Raw genomic sequence first — 23,790 nt, 5'->3', positions numbered from 1 at the left:
GCAACGATTAACATTTTAATCACGATTATTCGCATTGTTATCACAAAATTCAATAATGAATTCAAAAGTAGTGTATTTCTACTTTTATTTTAAAGTACTGCTTTATGAAAAAATAAAGGGCAATACCATTTGGTTTGCAAACACTTTAAACAATAAGGTCTTTTGTAACAGCAGTATTCCCTTTACACAGTAGCAGTTCAAATATTTATTGTACATTTCAACTTTAATTAATATAATCAAATCAAATGTGAAACCAAAGCTATTTGCCACTGCCAGGGATTTAACGTGTTATCTGGTTTGTTATAGAAGTTCCCCTCAAAGTGTGAGATAACCAAACTTTGCAGTGGTTAAAATAACTCTGGTTATATCAACTCCTCTGTCTGAAGAGATGTAAAATGTCCATGTCAGAGTTCTGTACCTTCCTCCATGTTTCTGTCCCCGCCACATCTTTCTGTTTCTGTTCATGCGAGCGCTGCAGCAGTCTTAGGCCCGCCCCCTATGCTCTCATTGGTTGAGACGCATGATGACGCCCATCCTGAGGATTCAAAGGTTTTATTGTCATATGCTCAGCAGCTACAGTGTAGAAATGGCAATGAAATTATTTTGACCGAGCTCCTCCAACCATGTTGAACCTCCTCAGCCTGCGGAGGAAGAAGAGCCGCTGTCGAGCTGTTTTGGTGAGTTACAGAGGAACCTGAAGCTGCTGACTCTGTTCACCGTAGTCCCATTGATGGCGATGGGGGCGTGTCCCTCTCTCTGCTGCTTCCTGTAATCCACAATCAGTCTTCTTGCCGTTGGTGATCAGGCCGATGACGGTCGTGTTGTCAGAAAACTTGACGATGGTGTTGGAGCTGTGTGTGGCCATGCAGTCGTGAGTGAACAGGGAGTAGAGGAGAGGGCTGAGCACGCAGCCTTGAGGGGCTCCGGTGTTGAGGATCAGGGTGGAGGATGTGATGTTTCCCACCTGCACTGCCTGCCTGGGGTCTGCCCGTCAGGAAGTTCAGGATCCAGTCACAGAGGGCGCTGTTGAGCCCGAGGCCTCTGAGCTTGATGACCAGCTTGGAGGGCACAATGGTGTTGAAAGCTGAACTGTAATCAATAAACAGCATTCTCACATATGTGTTCCTCTGGTCCAGGTGAGAGAGGGCAGGGTGGAGGGGGGGGGGGGGGGGGGGTTATGGCGTTTGTCTGTGGACCTGTTAGCTCTGTAGGCCAACTGCAGGGGGTCCAGAGTGTCAGGGAGGGAGGAGGTGATGAAGGTTTTGACTAACCGCTCAAAGCACTTCATGATGATGGAGGTGAGTGCTTCCGGTGCGGTCGTCGTTGAGGCTGGTGGTTTTAGACTTTCTGGGGACAGGAACGATGGTGGAGTGCTTGAAGCATGTGGGGACTACATTTACTGCACTACTGATCAACATCCCCCCTCCTGTGAGCATGGTTTGTCTGTACAGACTTTCAAAATTATAATATTAATTTAAAAAAAACTATAAAATAATTGTCCGTGTTATTATTAAAGGCGTTAACGCGATATTAATGAGTTAACTTGCCCAGACCTAGTTTCAAAACTGAATTAAACTGTTCTGAAACGTCGCGCTGTGCTCAAGAGGTGTGTGACGTGTGTGTGTTTCCCTTTCCCCTGCAGGGCTACAAGATGGACGACCTGCTGACCTCCTACATCAGTCAGATGCTGACCACCATGAACCGGCAGCGCCCGGGGCGGGGCCACAGCAAGTGAACTTCTTACTGGCAGGAAGCCGCCAAGCTCGTCCGGCTCCTGCGCCCTATTGGCCAGCACTGCAGCTGGGGGCGGACCTTTGCCCACCAGCTGTGGAGGATGAGCCGCAGTCCTTCTGTCAGCTCGGCAGAGTCCAAGCTCACAGAGGACAGTTTGTCTTCCAGCAGCGAGGACCCCGGGGAGGGCCCCAGCCACTATCACCTGTACAGACCCCCCGAGGAAGAGGAGTCCAGCGAGGACGACTACCTCTGAACGTCCAAACTGTCCGAACACTCCTTAAAAAACATTCTGACGTCTCCTGCCTGGATGTTGGAACCTGTGAGGACTCAGAAATACATCAGCTAACTGTTATTAGAATGTATACATTTATAAACTACAAGTGAGACCGGTGGAAATCCAGGAAGTGCCGAGTTTAGCAAAAACTCAATCTCACTATTTTTAACATTAAATCCATCCATATTATGCCTTTGTTAATGAATTGTTGTTTATTATATACAGATGGGGACATACTGATAGAAATGTGACACTAATGTAAATGCTTAATAGTAATTATAGTTTAATGGTTTTTCAATCTCTCTATGTTTATTAAGGTATGTTTGTGAAAACGATATTTGATTTAATTATTTGTGTTATTTACAAAGTCTTACATTTAATTTGAAACTGCATAAAAAAACCGTGCTATACTCCAGGAGGAACTGCTACACCCCGCGACCCCGACCACGGATAAGCGGGGAGAAGATGGGATGGATGGACTCCAGGAGTTAGCATGCTAACGTTAGGCTTCAGCTCAAAGCAACAGCCGGGCATACAAACGCGTCAGGAATAAGGATTATAAAAAATATAAACGTTTTCATAACATCAGACATATTGTTTTTTGTGCTGTGTTGTGTGTGTGGTGTGTGTGTGTGTGTGTGTGTGTGTGTGATGTTGTGTGTGTGGTGTGTGTGTGTGTGTGTTGTGTGTGTGTGTGTGTGTGTGTGTGTGTGTGTGTGTGTGTGTGTGTGTGTGTGTGTGTGTGATGTGTGTGTGTGTGTGTGTGTGTGGTGGTGTTGTGTGTGTGTGTGTGTGTGTGGTGTGGTGTGTGTGTTGTGTGTGTGTGTGTGTGTGTGTGTGTGTGTGTGTAGTGTGTGTGTGTGTGTGTGTGTGTGTGTGGTGTGTGTGTGTGTGTGTGTGTGTGTGTGTGTGTGTGATGTGTGTGTGTGTGTGTGTGTGTGTGTGGTGTGTGTGTGTGTGTGTGTGTGTGTGGTGTGTGTGTGTGTGTGTGTGTGTGAGTGAGAGAAATGAACATTGGAGCATCACAGGAGCTTTAGTGACAGTTCTCCCTCTTCCTTCCCTGCCTGGTGCATCTAACATAATGAAGTCATGGAGTTGTTGAGCTTATGTTCTCTCTTCTCTAAGAGAGAACATAAGCTCAACAACTCCATGACAGAGGCTGTCATTTTCTGTAGAAAAACCTTTCTCTGGCCTTAGAACCAAACAGTGTAACTGGAGTGTTGTGAGGGTCCTAGCTTTATTTAGAACCGTATGAGCCCCCCAGAGAGTTAGAGTCCATGGCTCTGCTGTAGGCCTTACTTTGTGGCAGTTTACATTGGGGATTTGTTTTTTAATTCTTATTTAATGTATGTTGATTTATGTTTACACCTTGTTTAATATTGTAGATCAGTGTCAGCTGCGTGTGTTTAGTTTTACATTCATTAATTAATTTCCTTAATTATCTCTCTATTTCTGTTGGGACTGCATTACCCAGAATTCCTGTGGAGTGCAGCTGCTGTTTTTGTAACATTCCTGTAGTTTGAAAACATACCCCAAACTCAAGGTCAACTAACAATCTTTTTTTTTTACTGTCATTCCAAATATCATTTTTCGTAATAAATGTTTTAAGTTTGCAAATGCATTTATAACTGGATATCCACCTTTTTGTTATAAAGGATATTTTCACATTCCATTGTTTGTTCAGCAGACACCTCATGCCTGTTTACTAGGAAACTGAAACTACTCTTCACATTTCTCCCACAACTGGCTGTGTGATTCATTTAACACCTCCAAATAACGAGAATAATACAAAGAAACACCTCCCAAACCAGGGCTGAACTGTGAATACAATATTTCAGATTGTTCATGTGACTGTATCAAAAATAAACATGAACAACCACCACATTCAAATCAAAGAAATGTGATTCATGTTCACTTCAGGTGATTTATAGAAGTCTTTAAAGATCTTCCTTGATCACAGGGATCCTGGCTGTGGGAATGGGAAAGTAGTGTGTATTTTGAGTGGGTCACAAGAGTGGTCGTTCAGAGGCTCTGACCCAGTGCCTTGCTCTCTTAGAAGTTCTGAGATTCTTCACTAAAAGCCTAAGCTCCAGTCAAATAGAAAAAGTGATATCTAGGTAAATATGAACATCTGCTGTAGATTCATTGTCTCCACTAAACTCTGGCTGCATTAACAACTGCCAGCTTTTCTATTCTGTTGGGGTGCAGACCGGATGTTTGCTCTGACTCAAAGCTCTGTGCTGTAGCAAAAATGGTTTATATATTATAAATATACAAAAAAAGTATGCTGTGACTAATTTTCATAAATGTCCTAGTTTAGTATAACTAATCATTTCAGTATAGCATGTTGAGAGTATATTTTATTGGTGAAAAAAACTCTCATTAAAGTATTTAGTAACTCGTAAAAAATGTGGGTAAACGTCAGTAATGTATACCAAATGAGTCATAATACAGTTACGATAAGTCACTGTTTTAGTTTTTCATAAAAAAGGTATGCGATTGTTTACATAAAAAAAATGTATCACAAAAAATCTAACTTGAAATAACATTACGCCATACAAATAATGATAATTTACTATAACTATAATGTATAAGATTTCATAGTACAGCATGTCATGATGTCATAGAATATTATGGAATACAAATGTAACAATAAATATGCTATAAAAAGTCAAGAGTATTGTCTGTATTAAAATGAAAGTCCTTGTCATGTCCAGAGTCCAAAGTAGTCATAGAGCCAAAGAATACTGTAAATACTTAAAGTACTAGTATAGTATCTTATAGGAAAGTCAGATACTTTTTTCATTAAAAAGTGTGTTAAATACATTCGTATAGAATGTAATGAAAAACCCACCAAATAAGTCATACTCATGGTGTCAAATGAGTCATATCATAGTATTTCATCATAAAGCATTCTATTGAAATGTCATAATAGTATGTTATTTCACATTGTTGAAAAAAAATGTTGAAAGTAATTAAAAGTGTGACAAAGATATCTTATGTCATCCTGCTGGTTTAGTTTAGCTTTTATTTCCATATCAGTCAATGATTCTATCTTTGTCATCCCTATGTAATCATTATTATTCACACTGCAAACAAATATATGATTGTATTCATTGAATTTGAATACATAATTGCTAATATATATTTTGGAGGATAACATGACTTGTATTTGCACAATATGAGATCAGTGAAATGTAAGTTGTTGTGATGTGTAACATGTACTTCAGGCTTATAACAAAGAAGAGTTACCAAGAACAGACCTTCTCATGTTTTAATATAAGATGACAGCAGCATTACAATCAGAGAACAGTCACAGTGAAAACAAGAAGCACAAGCTCTATGAAATCAAACCTAAAGTATCCGTTGAGTACAAGCTGAAAGAAAGGCATCTGGACTCTGACAGTACTCCGTTATATCTCAGCTGATGTTTGGCTGCATCACTGCATTCATTGCTCAGAGACAGTGGCTCAGAGGTGTGGGATGATGCTTGCAGTCATTTCCTTTCTGATTCCTTATTTCAGAAGATCTGATTGTTGTGTAGCCTGAACATATCTCTGCAGCGGGGATCTCCTCGTGTCACTTTCTGTACACGTTTAGCACGACACGAGCATCACATGAACACAGACAGGAAGCATCAAACCAGCAACCTTTATCCACTCATACAGCCGCATCTGACACACAGCTGAGGGGGTGACATTCAGAACCCTTATTAATAATTCATTTGTTGTTGGAACATACCCTGTCAAAAATATATTTGAATCTACACGGATAGACAGCAGAGAAGTTGAACTGCTGATGGATGACTGTTGTAGAATAATACAACGAGGTTGTGCTCTGAAGTTTAGCTCTGAAGTCATATATTGCAGAGTGATGATACTGCAGAGGTTTTGATCAGAGGAGCACTGAACTGGTGCCTCTGCTGTCAGTGTTCCTCACAGCGTGCTAAACTCTGGCTGGAACCGTTCTACCTGACTGTGTTTTGAGACCTTTGAAAAAGTTCCTGTGGTTGTTAGGATCCAACGGAGGACTTGCCATCACAAAGTATAGCTTTTGAAAAGAATCTATACAAGTTGGATGATTCCAGAACATGCAAGCGTAAAGCCAAAGCATCTCCAAAGGAAACCCAGCACAGGGCTTTATTCAAATGAATATACAGTATATTCAATTGAATATTTATGGTTCTGCAGCTATAGTGATTTCAGCCAAAAAGCTTAGCCTACTATATCTCAACAGGAACACAAGGAGAGCTAAGCTAAGTGCTAACCACTGTTTCAGGTGACATTACAACACAGTACAAGTTGCTCTGTGTTTGCAGTCTTTGAAAGATGTGAACTCTGCACTGTACTGGCTGCTTTTTACTTCAGAATTCAGAATTTAAGGACTAAGACGTGTCAAAATCCAGGCCTATCCCTAAACGTAAAAGTTCACTATTGATCCAGTGAATGACTGGAGAGATGTAATGCTAACCTGTGCAGCAAACTGGCAAAACCCCTAAGAAATGAAGGATCCTAACCTCTTGGATTTCAAACCTAAAAAGTGAAGACACTTAAACACAAATGTAAAATCAGTTGAAGTTAGGACAACATAGCACTGACGGACTATAGAGTCATGCTCTAGAAGACTGCTGTATTCCAGGGAAAGAAGCTGTATTCATCGCCTCTTTAAACAAGTTCTCAGAAGTATCTTTATTAGAGCAGCTTTGGCACAAACATGAAGCCAAGCCTGCCGGAACATTCCCACATGCTTTTGAGACACATGGCCTGCTATATAATACATTCACTCTAATACAAAAGATAAATAGATATTAGCAATACCTTCCCAAGCCTCTGGGTTACATTCACTCCGTCAGTCCAACAATGTACTGTGCCCCCCCCCCCCCTCACAGACCCAGAGAACGCCAGAGACCGGTTTACGGCTGGTTTTGATGCAGCTGATCTCTGTGCAGACGTTGTCCATGGGTTCCACTCCATCACTCCTCCAGCTTCTGTCCGTGCTTTCTTCTTCAAACATGTGGTTTTTCTTTGAACTAGAACCACGAGACAGAAAGAGTGAAGTGACTCGCTTATTACTACAGCAGTGTATATTCATTGGCTTCTTCTTTCTCTTGAGTTTCTTGCGATGCTGAGCTCAGCTGGTGGTGTTGAATGATGAAAATGTTGTAAAGCATGTCAGGCTCTGGGTAGAGTTCAACTGTCCTCCCTGCCCAGGCTGTGTGATGGCCTCTATGACACTGGGGGTCTCCAGCCCCCCCCACCCGCTGCCTGACCAGCCGAGTCCTGAGAGGAGAGAGGAAGGCTCTGCTGCTGTTCCTCTCTCTGTCCTGGATTCTCTGAGCGTGAATCACCAAAGGCTCAGTTAGAAATAGTTACTGTCACAGATGTAATGACAGTTTCAATGTAATACCCTCTATGGAGTTGTTTCCTTTCAGCATGCTGCCCGCACTCTGAACAACTAGATGCAGTTTGGTGGGGGGGTTTGACAGTGTTAACCTCTAATAATAATAATCAGGAATGTTTTATTCCAATGTGATGCTTCCTTATCAGGACGTAAATATTTAAGTTTTTCATTACTCGTTCTTTTCTTCCCTCTCTCACTGTCTGTACCTTCTGCTCTCTGTCTCTACCCCCTCACTCCTCAGTGATGGTGGGCAGGTGGGGGTTACTGGGGGAACTGGGCGCGCTCCGCAGGTCCGGCCGCACGCTGACGCTGGAGATGGACCACACGTCACTCAGCTCTGTAGATGGGGGGCAAACAGTCAAAGAGTTTATAGTTCATACCTTCACATGTCAAGGAGCACTGTGGGGGAGGCATGCCATAGAGAGCCCCTCCCTTTCCGGGGGACCTCCATGGGACCTTATTTCAGAAAAATTATGTATTGTAGTTAATGGCGAGAGAAAAGTTATCTTTCGACCCCATTTGAATTGTGCCACGAATTACACATATGATGTTTGTCAATCTTAAAAAAGCATTTCCATATCAAAAAAGTCACAGTTTGTGTGTGAAACCGCTCCATGAACAACATCTCTGGTCTCGCACAACACACGTCACCAACACCAGAATGAGGTGAAAAGTATTAAAGGAGGTGGAAATCATTACACGTCTGGGCATGTTGAGAGCTGCTATTACACAAAAGGGATAGTCGGTTCCGTAAGAGCCAGCATGCGGGACCGGCTGTACAAGCTTTCTGTGAGTGTTAAACGAGTGTAACGTGCAACGTTAATGTCAGCTAGCTAACATTAGCTAACAAGGTACACTCGTGTTTTGTTTTAGCAACTAGTTTTCTGTGTACAACATTATTGTTATCCAGCGATCATTTTTCTTGACTTGCAAAATGATCTTTTAAATTGACAAACATCATATGTGTAATTCGTGCCACAATTCAAACGGGATCGAAAGATATATTTTATCTTGCCATTGGCTTCAATACATGATTTTTCCGAAATAAGGTCCCATGGAGCTCCCCCGGAAAGGGAGGGACTTCGCCTCTCCATGAAGGGAGAGAGGAAAGGGTGCACAAGAAACATTAATGAGGGGGGGGGGGGAGTACACAAGCAGGTGGTGAAGCACAAGAGATGCCAACAAGAAGACATTCATGTGAAGCATGAGGAGGACGGATTACATCTACTGTATGGACCCACGCTGAGATGAAAGGGGCAGACTGTAGGTTCTCACAGTAATGGAGGGTCTTTCTACAACAGTTTCTGTAGTTCTTGATCCTCTCAGTTGTTTAAATCCCACATGTCTCTGTGTGGGCTTCAGAGAGGGTGCTACTCTCCTACAGTAAGAGTAGCAGCTTGTACAGTTCAGACAAAGTTCAGAGCTCATACAAGGTTCCCCTGAGGCGCCATGCAGGGGGTCATGCAGGGGGTCATGGGTTGAAGACCAAAGGGAGGGAGACCAGGGCTCCAGCAGGGGGGTCAGAGTGGAGGGGGCTCCAGCGAAAACAGATGACCTCTGAGGAGTCTAAAACACACATGCATGCAAGGATTGAGTCATAAAATAATGTCTCTGCTGGTCCATCACATGTACCAGCTTCATCCCTGTGTGCAGTACAGATGGGAAGGGGGGGCTGGGGGCCATGTTTGTTTTTAATCCGCTTACACTCTGGGAGTGTTGCTGATTGGCTTAGATGACCAGATAAGACATTGCCTCTTTTAATGAAGATGATCTGCTCCAGCAAAGCCTCACTCCGTACTGATCAGCAGGAATGAAACTGATAGTGACTGCTATTAATGATACTGGTATTGAGTAAACTGAGTGTCTCCTGAAAAGGGGTTTTACATGAATCCACAGTGACACTGTAAAGAGAAACACACACCTGTCCTGAACTTGCTGTACGTTCCATTCTCATGAGTCTGTCGGCTGCCGGACCAGGGCAGGCCTCTCTCTCTCCACCTGTGACACACACACACACACACACACACACACACACACACACACACACACACACACACACACACACACACACACACACACACACACACACACACACACACACACACACACACACACACACACACACACACACACACACACACACACACACACACCAAAGAGAGAGATCAGAGCAGCAGGAGATAACCAGGTATGTCTCTGTGCTCACCAAAGTGCTTTGAGCTGCCACATGTACCTGCTTTCATCTGTCCACTGAGTGGGAATTACCACGTGGAAGTGCCTGTGTGTGTGTGTTGTGTGTGTGTGTGTGTGTGTGTGTGTGTGTGTGTGTGTGTGTGTGTGTGTGTGTGTGTGTGTGTGTGTTGTGTGTGTGTTGTGTGTGTGTGTGTGTGTCTGTACGCACCAATGGAATATGAAAACTGCTATGATGAGCAGGGCAGACACAGCATCAGTCAGAATCCACATCAAATTGTATTCCTCTTGAGTCTGGAGAGTCGGAGAGAAGGTTGATAATGGAACAGTGAACAGATCATTATTTATTTGATTGAGTGGGGCTTCGGTACTTGTATAACAAAGTTAGAGATGTAGGTGGTGAGAGAATGTCAGTGATACCAAAAGATTACAGACTGAACAACCTTCAAGCACCAGCGGATCTGAGCACATTCTAGATGTCTAAAATATAAATGCATAAGGACTTTTTTCCAACCCTCCGCAGGCTGTAAGCAGCTCCTAAATCTGAGGGAAGTTAGGCAGTCCAGGGACAGAAGAAGAGGATGAATGTCCTCTTACAGTTTAGACTACATCCTGGTAGCAAACAATCAGCATGTGAAAAGGCTGCAAAAGTAGGCCTGTGTTTTTTAACAATGTGTAGTCTACTTCTGTATGTACAGTTTACAATTTATTAAAAAAAAGGTTTCATCACATGAAATAATCAGTATACTAAGGTTAGTAGTTTATGTTTTGATGTCTGTGTAGAATGCTGCATGCCAGCCCCCCCCCTCTCCCATCCGCCTGTCCTCTCTTTATGATAAAGGCAAAGAAGGACGACACATTCTCATACTAGTCAAAGTCTGCCTTTGCTGCATCAATATTGATCATATTTTGGGGAATTCCCTGACTTCTTGGAATTGCAAAACAAATCATGTTTGGTGACATTTAAAGGAAATGATACAAGCCAAGACAGCTAGGACATACAGTATATACAGTTTGGTACAGCCATGTTGTAGATCAAAGCTCCATGCAGCCAAACAATTAAGCCTTTAGGAATATGACATGAAGCTTTCTCAGGACAGCAGGATGATAATATCTAATAAAGCGCTCACCATGAGGAAGAGCGGCTTGTTGATGCTGGACAGGATGTGGATGGAGTTGGTGGTTACAGACTGAGCTCCGGAACACCAGGCCAAAGTGTAGAGCCATGGCTGACTGATCACATACAGGTTAGTGCTGACGTTCACCGATTGGTACTTGCTGTGGAGACAGAGGTGTGGAGGGGGGACAGGAGGAACACATTAAATAGTTTCCATAGTCACCTGGTTTCTCTTTGACGTACCGTTTTATTTTATTTACAAAACCCTTCAAATGTTAGGAATCAGGAGTTATAGTGATGTTTTATTGATGGTAGCCCTCCTTCTTTCAGTTACAGTTATTTTGAGAAAGATACAAATATTACACTTAAGACCAAATGTATTATTCACATATGAATAGTTTTGGCCCCAAAATAAGAAGGCGTATATAATTGAACTTCCATTAATAGTCAATGAGTTGCAGGACAGGAGAACACTGTGGAACTTCAATTTGTTTTAGTTTGTGGTCGCGCTGCAAGACAACCAACCCCCGTAAGTCCGGAATGGGGGGAGTGAACGTTTCATTATTTTGTGTTTCCTTAAAATCCAAGAACTGAATAGGAAGAGTCAAAGTTCATTTAATCTACAGAAAATTCAAAACATCCTTTTAAATCTGTTTCAGATTCCTATAGATTATTATTATAAAGAGTCAATTCAAACATTAAAACACATTGAAAGCAGAGCACTCGCTGCACACACACACACACACACACACACACACACACACACACACACACACACACACACACACACACACACACACACACACACACACACACACACACACACACACACACACACACACACACACACACACACACACACACACACACACACACACACACGATTTTCAGGTAAGGGGAACTTCAGAGCTGAGAGGAAACCTTTCTCTGGCAGGTTACACAACGCAGCGGTGTATAATCTCAAGGAGTTATATAAACTTGTTATTATTTCTGAGGGTCAGTTCAACAGTTTGTTCAAATGGTGCAAAGGGATCAGCTGAATGCATAATCAGCAAGCAAAGGACACCAAATCTGTTTTTCAAACACTGAAGTAGAACTTCTTAAATCTTTAACTATTCACTTTCACACACCGCTGAAATATGCTGTATGTACTGTATGTATCAATAGATTTCAATATTTCAGTCTTTATGGACATTTTCAATGGCAACGTCTTATTATAAACATAATCACATGTATAATGCACATCAGAGTGTACAATAGAATATGGCATGTCCCTACTTTTACAGTGGACATTCCTAAAATAATTGTTTTGAAGATAGGAAAGCACCAACTCCTTTTAATACTATACATTAGATACAGATTAACTGATTTATTTCACTTTGTTTTGCAAAGTGAAATGCCTGCAATGATTCCCAACTCTAGAAGTGATACACTATATTCGTCCATAGAGACAGAGAATAACTCTGATTATCAGTAAACTACTGCACAGTTGGAATATAAAATAATCACCATGTTAAGTTTAACACAATGTTCTGTTTATAATAATCATAGTAAATATAATATTCATAAAGAGCTAATTATATATTATTTTTTTTAGCTAATTATGATCTTCACAATGAGCTGTGCCCGCAAATTCGCGGGTCTAGCTAAGTACTGAGTGTGTGTATTTCGCGGGTTGAGTGATGTACAATGACAATGACATCCCGTGGAGGAATTCTGAAATGTTTTACCGTTACATCACAAAAACGCACAGCAGAACCAGACCCTGGAGCGCCGGCCTCTTTATTTACTTACTCCTCTTCATCCCCTATGGGTAATAAGGCTGAGAAGAGAACCCTCCATCGTATTTAGTCCTTAGCAATAAGCTGCGCCTCTCCCCATGTAGGGATGGGTACCGAGCCCCGGTATTAAACGGGCCCGGGCCAGAATTATTAAAGACAGTGGTAACGTTAAGCTCCGACGTTATCGGACTTTTTATCGGTACTGGAGACATTTAAATAATATATGTCATATGTATTATTGCTACATACACATTATATCGCAGTTTTAGTTTCACAATAAGACTACAACATGCGTCTATGATGTATTTTCGAGCTTTCCAATCCAGACGAGATATCTCTCTCCCGTCTGTGTGCGAGGGGGCGGGCCGTTCGTAAAGGTCTCCTGACTGACAGACTGTCATCCTGGTTAGTGGTTACTCTGGGTTCTGTCTTCAGGACAGAGTGTTGGATTGTTTTGTTAATTGGATGGGACTTGATTGGATTCAATATTAGAGTAATCTTCTCGTTTGTGTGTTTGTTTAAATATATTTGGCCTTTGTTTATGTGATTGAATGATTTACTCAAATAAAAAGGTTGATGAATTATCATCTAATGATTTGTATAATGTTTTATTTATGTTAAAGGTCACTTTGAATGATTTTAATTAATGATAATGTAGAAAAACTAACATTTTAAATTCGGGACGGTCCACATTAATTTCGGGACGGCTTAGATCAGTGGTTCTCAAACTTTTTTCACTCATGTAACCCCTTTGAAAAACAAATTCAGTACCCCCTGATCAGCGCAAAAACTATTTGTTAAGGAAAAAATGCCTATATACTGTAAAGAGGTACAGCACAGCGCTGCACCATCAGTGTCTGATTTATTAAAACAACAACATTGTAACTGAGAAGCACTTAAATGCTACATTTCAAATGTTTACAATCCATCACTAAATTCATGGCAAACCAATTTTAACATCATCCAATAACACTGAGACGACATTAGTTGCATTGAACTGATCTTTTTAATAAGTTGTAGCCTACTTATAATGTAGTGAGAAACATGGGCTTGTGCTTCACTGAGGATCTTTGTCATTCTGACAGGGAGGCAACTGCAGTTATTACACTTCGCGTTTTGAAATATGTGAAACTATGTTAATATAAAACCCACACTGCTCAAACTTCGTTACTTTTCCTAAAATTGGTATATTTGTATATTTATTTATTTTGGGGCTATGGGAATGAAGAGAAAAAAATATATGAGCATGGGATTTTGACCCCTCATATAAACATATGCAGAATGCTGCGCTACTTTGCGGCCACACGCCGTTGCCAAGCAACGCTTATTGTTTAGGTCCTTTGAAAAGCAGGCAGTCATATAATTAGCTAGAACTAGCTAGATCTGATAGATTTGGACATAGACGCGAGTGAAGTCTAACTGGACGCGAGAGAGAGATCAGAGAGCAGATCAGCTGCTGCTGACAGAGAACACGCAGCTCTGCATGATCACAGCTCCACCGCTGTGACGGACCGTTGAGCTGAGCAAAAATACACTAAGAGTTAGACCTAACACACTTAGCTAGTTTATCTACTCTGGAACTAGCTAAACTAGTTATAAATATATTTATTCTTTACTGTCGGGTCACTTATTACAGGTTCAGCGAGCTGCACGAGACTAACGGGCTGTCAGGAGAGGGAGAGGAAAAGAGAGCACCCTGTTTATTGTTCCCATTTTATTATCCAGAATTACTGTATACCTTTGAATAAAGTAGTTAATCTACTATTAGTAGTTTGTGTAAATGCATTAATGTTTTTTTTTCAATTAACATAAAAAAAATCTCACGTACCCCCTGCAGTACTCCAACGTTCCCCTAGGGATCCGCGTACCCCCATTTGAGAACCACTGGCTTAGATTGTATTTCGGGACGGTTCCGGGAGGATGGTGAAAAAAGTTAGTCGAGAGCCCTGACCATAAACAACACATGCCTAACCCTTACCCTAATCCTAAACCTAACCAAGTCTTCACCCTAAAATTAATGATTCCCCTCATGGGGACCTCCAATTTGTCCCCATAAGGGCGGCGAGTCCCCACACATGACTGTAAACAGATTTAGGTCCCCACAAGTATAGTAATGCTAGGCCACACACACACACACACACACACACACACACATATTTATATAAATATATACAATTTCAGAATCAAACAAGTATGAGAGCACTCTCATAATAACGTAACACAATCAGAGACTGGATATATCCCCCCCACTCTCTCTGGTCGCTGAAATGGGGAATTGAAATTACGGGCCAAAAGTTGTATTTACAAGTCTTAAAAGTAAGCAGAGGACACCAAACCAACTGAGACCTGTCTGTCCGCCGCATCTACGCACTGTACAACACTGTTACGACCCTGGGTCGTTATGTTGTTTGTGTGCAGGTATTTTCTTCCTCCTCCTGTGTCTGTGTGGCTGCGTATGAGTGAACAGGTGGTGCCCGGTAGCTGAACGGCTGCCCTCGACAGGCTGATTGGTCCACCTGGGGAGACGGGAGGATATTTAGCTGCAGCCGTGCAGTTCCTCGGCCGCTCTCACTGACTCAACTTCTCCTACTCCCAATGCGGCGCTTATTTTGATATTTTGTTCTATGGTGCTGTGTTCGCACTTTGGTATCGTTTTGTCCTTCTCCTCTGGCTGCGGGCCAGTTTCACCTTACCTGTGAAGACAGATTTATGTTCTCAGAAGTGCAAACTCTTTTGTTTTATTTTCCATTTTGGATTGTTCGTTTTCTCCTGTTTAAGGTAGTGTAGGTAAGAAGCCTGTATATTTATTTTCTCGGTTAGGTAAGATTTTGAGTTTAAAGGTTTGTTTCTTTTTTGTTGGTTTTGCTACTCCTGTTTGTGAATAATTGTTGGTAAATAAATTTACCAAACGCTTTCTCTGACTCGGTGTCCGTGTTCTTCGGAGTGGGAAGAATGGGGAGAGTGCAAATGTTGTGCTGCGCCTAGGTTCCCCTAGACCTGGGCATAACATAAATTGGGGGCTCGTCCATCCGGTCTTTTCGTTCTTTTCATCGTGTTGGGTAAGCATGGCTATTTCCTCTTCTCGTACATTTGGTTGACAGTTTTCTGTTTGGAATTCACAATGGAGAGTCAATTGGAATTGTTTACTACGGACCCTTCCATTGAGAGATGACTGCACAGTAGCAGATTTAGTGTTAATTGCACAGTTTTACGATGTGTTTGTGCCTACAAAAACAAAAAAACAAGAGTTAAAAGACCTATTGTGTACAGAACTAGTCGAGAAGGGTGTATTTGAGGAAAAACATGAAGTGGTTGATATCGCAGGTTTGTCCGCCCCACTCCAAGGACTGCCTTCCCGAGCTGGGATGTCTGTAGAGGAGCTACAGCTGACTGCGCATCAGGGAGGTAGAGCTGAGACACAAGGAGTTGGAGGTGGAAGCCATGCACCTAAGGGTAAAAGTTCTGGAGATAGAGCGGGGAGCCGCTCTACCATCCAGTCAATCACCTACCCATAGACCACACACAAATCCCCATGACTGTTTTGTGAGTAGGCACATAACATTAGTCCCACCTTTCAGGGAGTCAGAGGTGGATACCTACTTTAATGCTTTTGAACGCATTGCTATTATGCTGCAGTGGCCAAAGAGAGTGTGGCCTCTGTTGTTGCATTGCAAATTGGAGGGTAAAGCTCAGGAAGTCTGTAATGCCCTGACTATTGAGGAGAGCCTCGACTGATAAAAACCACAGTTCTTCGAGCGTATGAATTGGTTAAATTAAATAAGCAGAAAGGTGTGTCGCTTGCTGCTGCCGCAGTACTGGCAGATGAATTTGTGTTAACTCATAAAAATGCTTTTTATCTTCCAGTTTGCCGTGAGCCTGTGGCAAGTGACAGACGGGTAAGATCTCCTCCCCGTGGTAGCACCAAAACGGCTGATAATAGGGAGTGTTATTACTGCCGTGAGCAAGGACACTACATCGTCGACTGTCCTAGCCTAGAAAGGAAAGAGCAGCATGCAGGTAGAAAAACGCCATTCCCTGTAGGGTTCGTTCATACCAAGCTGCACTCTGTAAAGAACGTTGCATCAAACGTGGAGGATAGCGCAATTGATGAGGCGTTCAGGCCGTTTATTTCGCAGGGTTCTGTGTCTTTGACAAGTGAGGGAAAACAAATTCCCATCACAATTCTGAGGGACACAGGTGCTAAGCAGTCGATTATTCATGGTGGTATCTTGCCGTTCTCAGCTTAGTAGTATAGTGGGACAGATATTTTGGCTTGGGGGGTTAAACTAAGTGTGTTGCATGCGCCCTTGCATTTTGTTCAGTTGTCGTCCAAATTTATTTCTGATATGGTTAGGGTGGCTGTGCGTCCCCAGTTACCAATTAACGGTGTTCATCTGATTCTTGGTAATGATTTGGCTGGGAATAAAGTTTTTCCGTCACCTGAAGTGGTTAATGATCCAGCTGTGGATTCGGTTCAGCTGTTCTCTGTGTGTGCCGTAATTCGTGCCATGTCCCGAAAACTAGGGGACGTAGTGGATCTGAGTGACTCCTTTATGAGTGACTCCGATCCAATGAGCCCACTAGCAGTGGGTCAAGAGAAAATATCTGTTTCTATAGAGCTTCAGCCTCACGACAAACCCCTTCAACTTTCAGTAGATAAAGATCAGTTGATTAAAGCACAGAAATCGGACAGTACATTTTCGGCCTGCCTGTCCTTTGAAAAAAACAAAACAGGTGAAAAATCAGTGTCTTACCTGTTTGATGATGGTGTTCTGATGCGCCGCTGGTCGCCAAGCTCCGGTTTTACACAGGAGTCTGTGTACCAAATTGTAGTTCCACAGCTGTTTCGTTTACAAGTACTGAGTTTGGCACATGATCACGCCCTCTCCGGCCATTTAGGAATCCGAAAAACGTACCAGCGAGTTCTCCATTATTTTTTCTGGCCTGGACTTAAATCAGACGTGGTTAAATTCTGTCGTTCTTGCCATATCAGCCAGGTGTCTGGTAAACCAAACCAGGTGGTCCCGAAGGCCCCCCTTAGACCGATCCCCGTCATGGGAGAGCCTTTTGAGCATGTTATAATTGACTGTGTCGGGCCGTTACCTAAAATAAAATCCGGTAATCAGTACATTCTTACGGTGATGTGCGCTGCTACTCGTTACCCGGAGGCGGTACCGCTGCGTTCGTTAAAAGCTCGCTCTATTGTGAAAGCGTTGGTTAAGTTTTTCTTCACGTTTGGCCTCCCAAAGCACATCCAAAGTGACCAGGGATCGAATTTGATGTCCAAAGTCTTCGCTCAGGTCATGTCAGAACTAGGTGTTAGACACCGTACGTCAAGTGCGTACCATCCGGAGAGTCAAGGCGCATTAGAAAGGTTCTATCAGACGCTAAAAAGCATGCTTCGCAAATTTTGCAGCGAAACAAATCGTGAGTGGGATGAGGGTTTACCGTTGTTGTTGTTCGCTATAAGAGAGACTTTACAGGAGTCTTTAGGATTCAGTCCGGCCGATTTGGTTTTTGGTCACACTGTGTGTGGCCCACTGCGTGAGGGAGAACTGGCTCTCCGATAAATAAATTAAAAAAAGACAACATTTTGGACTTTGTGAGTTAATTAAAAAAAAGGCTACATCGTGCCTGTGATTTGGCCCGTGAGTCGCTCCAGACCTCCCAGTCTAAGATGAAAGCCCGGTACGACAAAAAGTCAGTTGCTCGGGAATTCCAAACCGGTGACCGCGTATTAGTTCTGTTGCCCGTTGTTGGTTCGGCCCTGCAAGCAAAGTTTTCCGGCCCGTATGAGGTCGGCCATAAGCTCAGTGGAACGGATTATATGATCCACACTCCGGATAGTAGGAAAAAAACTTGTGTGTGTTCTAGTGCTGCGTACCTGGACTCACATTCAGGTTCAGGTCCGGACTCACATTCAGGTTCAGGTCCGGACTCAAGTCCAGAGGTTCAGGTTCAACCCATGGCTTGTGTCAAGTTGTGTGAGTAACTAAAGTGAACTTATTGTGAGCTAATTATCAATTGAAAATAAACTCATAATCAACTCAAATTCAAACTTGTCAGGTTTATTGTGCTCCCGTCCAACTTGTGTCTACATTTCTCTACAAAGTACAAATGTAAAAAAAACACTTTTTGCCACTTAGTCTACAAATGACTTATGACAGCAACTACAGTGAACTACTACAAAGTTCAAACATGTATTTCATTTACCAAACTAAAGTAACCAAACAGTCCCTGAGCTGACTGAGCCTAAATCCCTAAAACTTTGCTGAAAGGTAGAGTGTAGAGTAGACTATACGCATTACACTGTTACACACCTACTGTACAGTATACACACTGTAGTAACTGTACAGTCAGTGTACTGTACTGTCTGTACACCATGTATTTTCTAAAACTCTACATGTGTACATTATACAGTACATACTACATACATAGTGATGTACATACATACTGTTAGAAATTAAAATCAATGTTGATATGGCATAATTTGAATTAAATACACTATTTAATTTAAATCAGTTTTATTCTGAAAAAAACAGAAGTTCACAATATTAACTAAAAAAATTTATTTTGAAAATTCTTCACTTCCGGTTAGCATTAGCATGTGGCGAAATGGTGATTGATTGATTGATTGAAAAGTTTATTAACAGCTTGTATATTGGGTACAGTACAGTACAGCTCAAAACATACAATTGTTAAGGGGATGCAGACCAGAGAAAGACTTTCGTCTTGTTTACATCAGGGTCCCCCATTTCCAATTCATCATAGGTTGCTACGTTTTCAAACCGTGAATCGAAGGTGAAATGACATGTGATGTTGTACACTGAGCACACTGGGATTAGCACTCATTTATTGACGCTGAATAACGTTTATCAGGGAATGTTTAAATAACCACAGACACCAGAATGATGTAATTTAGCAACAGAAAAAGGCAATAATTGCATTGGACCCGCCCCCGACGACGCCGGCCAATAGGAGAAGACCTCAGATGACAACAGGAAGAGCAAGCCAATAATTGATCTATTCTACCTGCTGACCTGGGCTGACGGGAGATGAGGAAAGCGCCTCCTTTTGCAATTTCATTTGTACACCACCGCATATTTTGTGTAATTAAATGCTGTTAACTTTTATAAGCTTCCCTTGACTCTTTTCAGTCTCTCCTCCCTTCAGGGAGGTTTTAGATGGTTTATAACAAAAAGGAGAATATATGTAAGTGCTAGTTTTTTTGCGAGTCCAAGTACCGGTTCCCGACGTTCCGGTTTTAACCGGATTTAAACCGAAACTTTTTACAAGTCCAGTACCGGTTCGGCGTACCGGTACGCAGCACTATGTGTGTCACATAAACATGCTAAAAATGTATGTTGATCGTAGAAGTGGCGCCGCTCAATTTCCGTTAGTAACACCTATTGTCTCTGTGTCGTTCACCCAGCCACCTATTTCCTCTGTGTCTGTTACTCAGCCACCTTACAGCCCCAGTGATGACGGGCTGAGCGACAGGCGCGCTTCGGTGTCCTGTGCGCGTCTCGGTAATTCAGCGATATTGTCCAACCTAAATGAACATTTAGCACATCTGTCTTACTCGCCCCGGGCTGATATTCGCAGGCTCATTGAAAATTATCCGAGTTTGTTTAGTGATACTCAAATGACTGTGTTGGCTCATGATATTGAGGTAGGCGAACACAAGCCAATTAAACAGCATGCCTACCGTTTTAACCTGGCAAAGCGAGAATGAATGCGTCAGGAAGTGAAGTATCTCATTGAAAACGGCTTAGCCGTTCCAAGTAGTAGCCCGTGGAGTTCACCTTCTCTCCTGGTCCCTAAACCGGATAAGACTGGAGGTGGATGCAAGTGCGTTCGGTGCGGGGGCAGTACTCCTGCAGGAGGATAAGCGGGACATTGATCATCCGGTCTGTTACTTTTCGAAGAAATTCAAGAAACACCAGCTTCATTACAGCACCATCGAAAAATAAGCACTAGCCTTACTTTTGGCGTTACAGCACTTCGAGGTGTACATAGGGTCGAGTTCTGTGCCAACTGTAATATTCTCTGATCACAATCCCCTCGTGTTTCTGTCTCGGATGCAAAACAGCAACCACCGCCTTATGCGCTGGTCCCTGTTGCTACAGGATTTCAACGTCCAAATTTGCTATAAAAAGGGGGTTACAGCGTGCAGCGGTCTGCTTGCGCACGGAGCAGGAGTTTTATGAGAGAAAATATATTTCTCTGTGCTCAAAAATATTCAAGTGCGCGCTCAATAGCATTTTCTATGCTCAACATGTTTCATTGCGTGCTCAGGATAGAGGCACAAATATAACGCCATAGGTCAACAGCCAAGCAACAGCCGAAGCAAGTAAGGTGCCTACAGAAGGGCAGACGATGGCACCCGAACCACACACAAAGGCATGTTGTTTCCATAGCAACAACCATTCCTGTCAACAGCGTAAACTCGCCTTCAAAATAAAAGCATCTAAATAAAACAGGAAGTTAACCTAAATTACATTTAAGACATACAACTGCAACGAAAGTTTCACAGAACACAAATTGGGTTATTTACATGATTTTGTTGTGCAATAAAACAACCAGAGAAGTGATCTGCAAGGAAACATAGCACACCGTGTCCTCATGCTCCTGTTTCACCTGCTTAATACAGGTATCATCACTGCTACTGATTTCGATAAAGCAGGTCACAAATAGCAAGAAATGACAAAGTGAAATAAGAAAATATTTCCCTGTAAGAGGAGGTGCTGGGCCTGTAAGAGTTGCTCATCATATTCTCTGAGGTGCATCAAAAGAAGCAATGCTGCTGCCTTCTTTTTCCTGGTTGTCTCATCATCAAAGTATGCCATTCTGAATTGTGATTAATTGTGATTGAAGCTTTGGGAGTTACACACGCCTCTGCTCTGTAGAGTTGTTCAGGACTGACTGAGGAAGATGCTCTGAGGTTGGCATTGTATATGTCCACGTTACCATGACACATGGGAAACGCTTGGGCTACTCAAATTCGGCTGTCTTCGCCGACACCGTGGTCCCATCTCGATGTCATCGTACTATAATACGATGGCTACACGATGGCATTGCGAGGGCTTCACGTAGTCGTCTTGCCTTTCTAAGACAATCGGGCAGCTTCTTGTTTCCTTCGTATTGTCTTAGTGAGGCGAAAAATGCCCGATGACACCGATGATCAACCTTCGCAAGGTCTTTCGGCAATTTTTTGGCATATCAAAGATTTTTCCACCGCTCACGAAGTTGCTGCCGGAGCCTGAGAAACTCCACCGGCGGTCATACGATGGCTTAACCTGTTAAGCCCCAAGCCTGTTTTTCAGGTCTCAGGCTCGAAAATGACATTCCCAAAACAAATTACATTACATTACATTGTATTTAGCTGACGCTTTTATCCAAAGCGACTTACAATAAGTACATTCGACCAGGAAGACACAAACTAGAAGAAAACAGAATCATATAAGTACATCAGGTTTCATAGAGCTAAAACATTTCAAGTGCTATTCAACTAGCTTTAGATAAGCCAGTCCTTTATTAGTATATAAGTGCTTTGTTACAGTAGCAATTATTTGTTAGTAATTCTATCGCTCGAAGTGGAGTCGAAAGAGATGAGTTTTCAGTCTGCGCCGGAAGATGTGCAAGCTATTACAAATTACAATAACTTCCCTTCTAAAAGGGGTAAATTAATAATCTTTTTTCTTAAAGCAATGATAAACCTGTGAATTGTAGAAAAGTGACAATCAATATAGAATTGTTTTATTTTAAAGTAAATTCAGATTGAACATAGTAAAAAAATGTAAATTATAGTGTCCGTCCAAAAATGAACCATTACCTATAGTGAAAACCACCCTTGAATGATGGGATCGGAGACTAAAAGCTTTAGGAATTCAAACTATAACATATAATAAGCATTGGTCGATTTTGATGATTGACTGACATCTCTTTTGAACCGTTAGAGCCAATAGAATCGAAGGGGAATTTCCACATACTGTACACACACGTTACCATTGAGAAATGAGAGCTATGCGCACGCAGTTTGCCCAAAGCGAAACCTATTTTACGCTCTGAAATCTGAAAACTAGGTGTATTGCTGATGGATCATCAGAAATAATTTCAAAGTGACACAGACACATTGGATTAACCTATGGATTAACCTTCAGCAGCATTGTTATCGTTTTAATGCCATTGAAGACAACTTTTGATCAGAAAACAACAAAGGTAAGACATATTGCCGTGTTGGCTACCTAATGCTACGAGGTGTGATGTCTTTGTTAGCTTATCATGTTGCGAGTTCGGATCGGTCAGTAATGATACTAATACCTGTCGAATCTGTGCAATCTCAGTTTGCTAATTGATATCTTGTTTGTACAGATACGATAAGTAATAAGGGTATTTTAATGTGATTTCTGTGCTCAGTGCGTTTGAATGAAGATTGGGTCGACCAGGCTAAGCTAACGTTGTATATAGGCCTACTCCGTCTACACTCACAACAACGGCCTACAGACATAAATAAACCAGCGACTGTATTCTCCATGACACAGACAGTCTGTGGTTTGTACTTGTTTAACTTTCGTCTAGTTTCTGAACAGATATGAGGAGCTGTGAGCTCTGTGTGCTTACTGTTAACAGCTAACGGCTGATGTTTTCTGGTTGAACGTCAGTGGCAGGCTGAGATCCTCACCACTGCTGTGTGTGTGTGTGTGTGTGTGTGTGTGTGTGTGTGTGGTGTGTGTGTGTGTGTGTGTGTGTGTGTGTGTGTGTGTGTGTGTTTTTGTTTGTGTATTGTGTTTGTTGTGAAAACCCTCACGAGAAACACCGGCTGTTGTTCTGCCTGCTGTGACGTCAAGTTACTCCGTTCTCCGCTTGTAATTATGCCGAAGCTTCAAAGTTGTATTTATCTTCTGAATTTGCCGAAACAAGTTTAATATTCTGAAAGCCAAGACTTTGTTTAGTTAAAATCAAACAAAACAAAAGGAGGCGTGTGGCGCAGTGGATAGCCCCTTGGTGTTGGGATCAGGGGGTCATAGGTTCAAACCCCACTGCAGTCAGCATGTCGTTCTGTCCCTGAGACACTTCACCTCAAATTGCTCCTGTGGGGATTGTCCATAGTATTGAGTATGTAAGTCGCTTTGGATAAAAGCGTCTAACAAGTGACATGTCATGTAATGTAAAAAACACCCGAACCCCGAAAAACTAGTTTTTGACCGTTGGGGCTCATCCTAATTTTCGGCCTTGATGTAACAATATTCATAATTAAGTAAATGTAACACCCTTTTCACCCCGGTTACACG

At 42.3% G+C, this 23,790-nt stretch overlaps 2 protein-coding genes across 3 annotated transcripts in view; one reads left to right on the top strand and one right to left on the bottom strand.

Annotated features, from left to right (window-relative positions):
• Positions 1 to 2,306, top strand: part of myo7aa (myosin VIIAa) — a 137,110-nt gene extending 134,804 nt beyond the window's left edge. For both annotated transcript variants that reach the window (XM_034239718.1, XM_034239710.1), the window contains one exon: positions 1,643 to 2,306. In XM_034239718.1, the coding sequence (XP_034095609.1) occupies positions 1,643 to 1,735 (93 nt within the window). In that variant the 3' untranslated portion in view covers positions 1,736 to 2,306. The remainder of the gene's footprint in view (positions 1 to 1,642) is intronic.
• Positions 2,307 to 5,268: 2,962 nt separating this feature from the next.
• The window catches only part of LOC117561773 (glycerophosphodiester phosphodiesterase domain-containing protein 5-like), a gene marked incomplete at its 5' end in the record, with an annotated part of 39,418 nt that continues 20,896 nt past the window's right edge, over positions 5,269 to 23,790 (bottom strand). The window contains 4 exons of the mRNA XM_034239390.1: positions 5,269 to 7,745; positions 9,330 to 9,406; positions 9,810 to 9,892; positions 10,729 to 10,876. Coding sequence (XP_034095281.1) covers positions 7,639 to 7,745; positions 9,330 to 9,406; positions 9,810 to 9,892; positions 10,729 to 10,876 — 415 coding nt within the window. The remainder of the gene's footprint in view (positions 7,746 to 9,329; positions 9,407 to 9,809; positions 9,893 to 10,728; positions 10,877 to 23,790) is intronic.

This window comes from Gymnodraco acuticeps, unplaced genomic scaffold, assembly GCF_902827175.1.
Source record: "Gymnodraco acuticeps unplaced genomic scaffold, fGymAcu1.1, whole genome shotgun sequence".
NCBI classification, from domain to species: Eukaryota; Metazoa; Chordata; class Actinopteri; order Perciformes; family Bathydraconidae; genus Gymnodraco; species Gymnodraco acuticeps.
The sequence above is the reverse complement of the archived record's forward strand: the minus strand, read 5'-3'. Positions and strand labels throughout refer to the sequence as shown.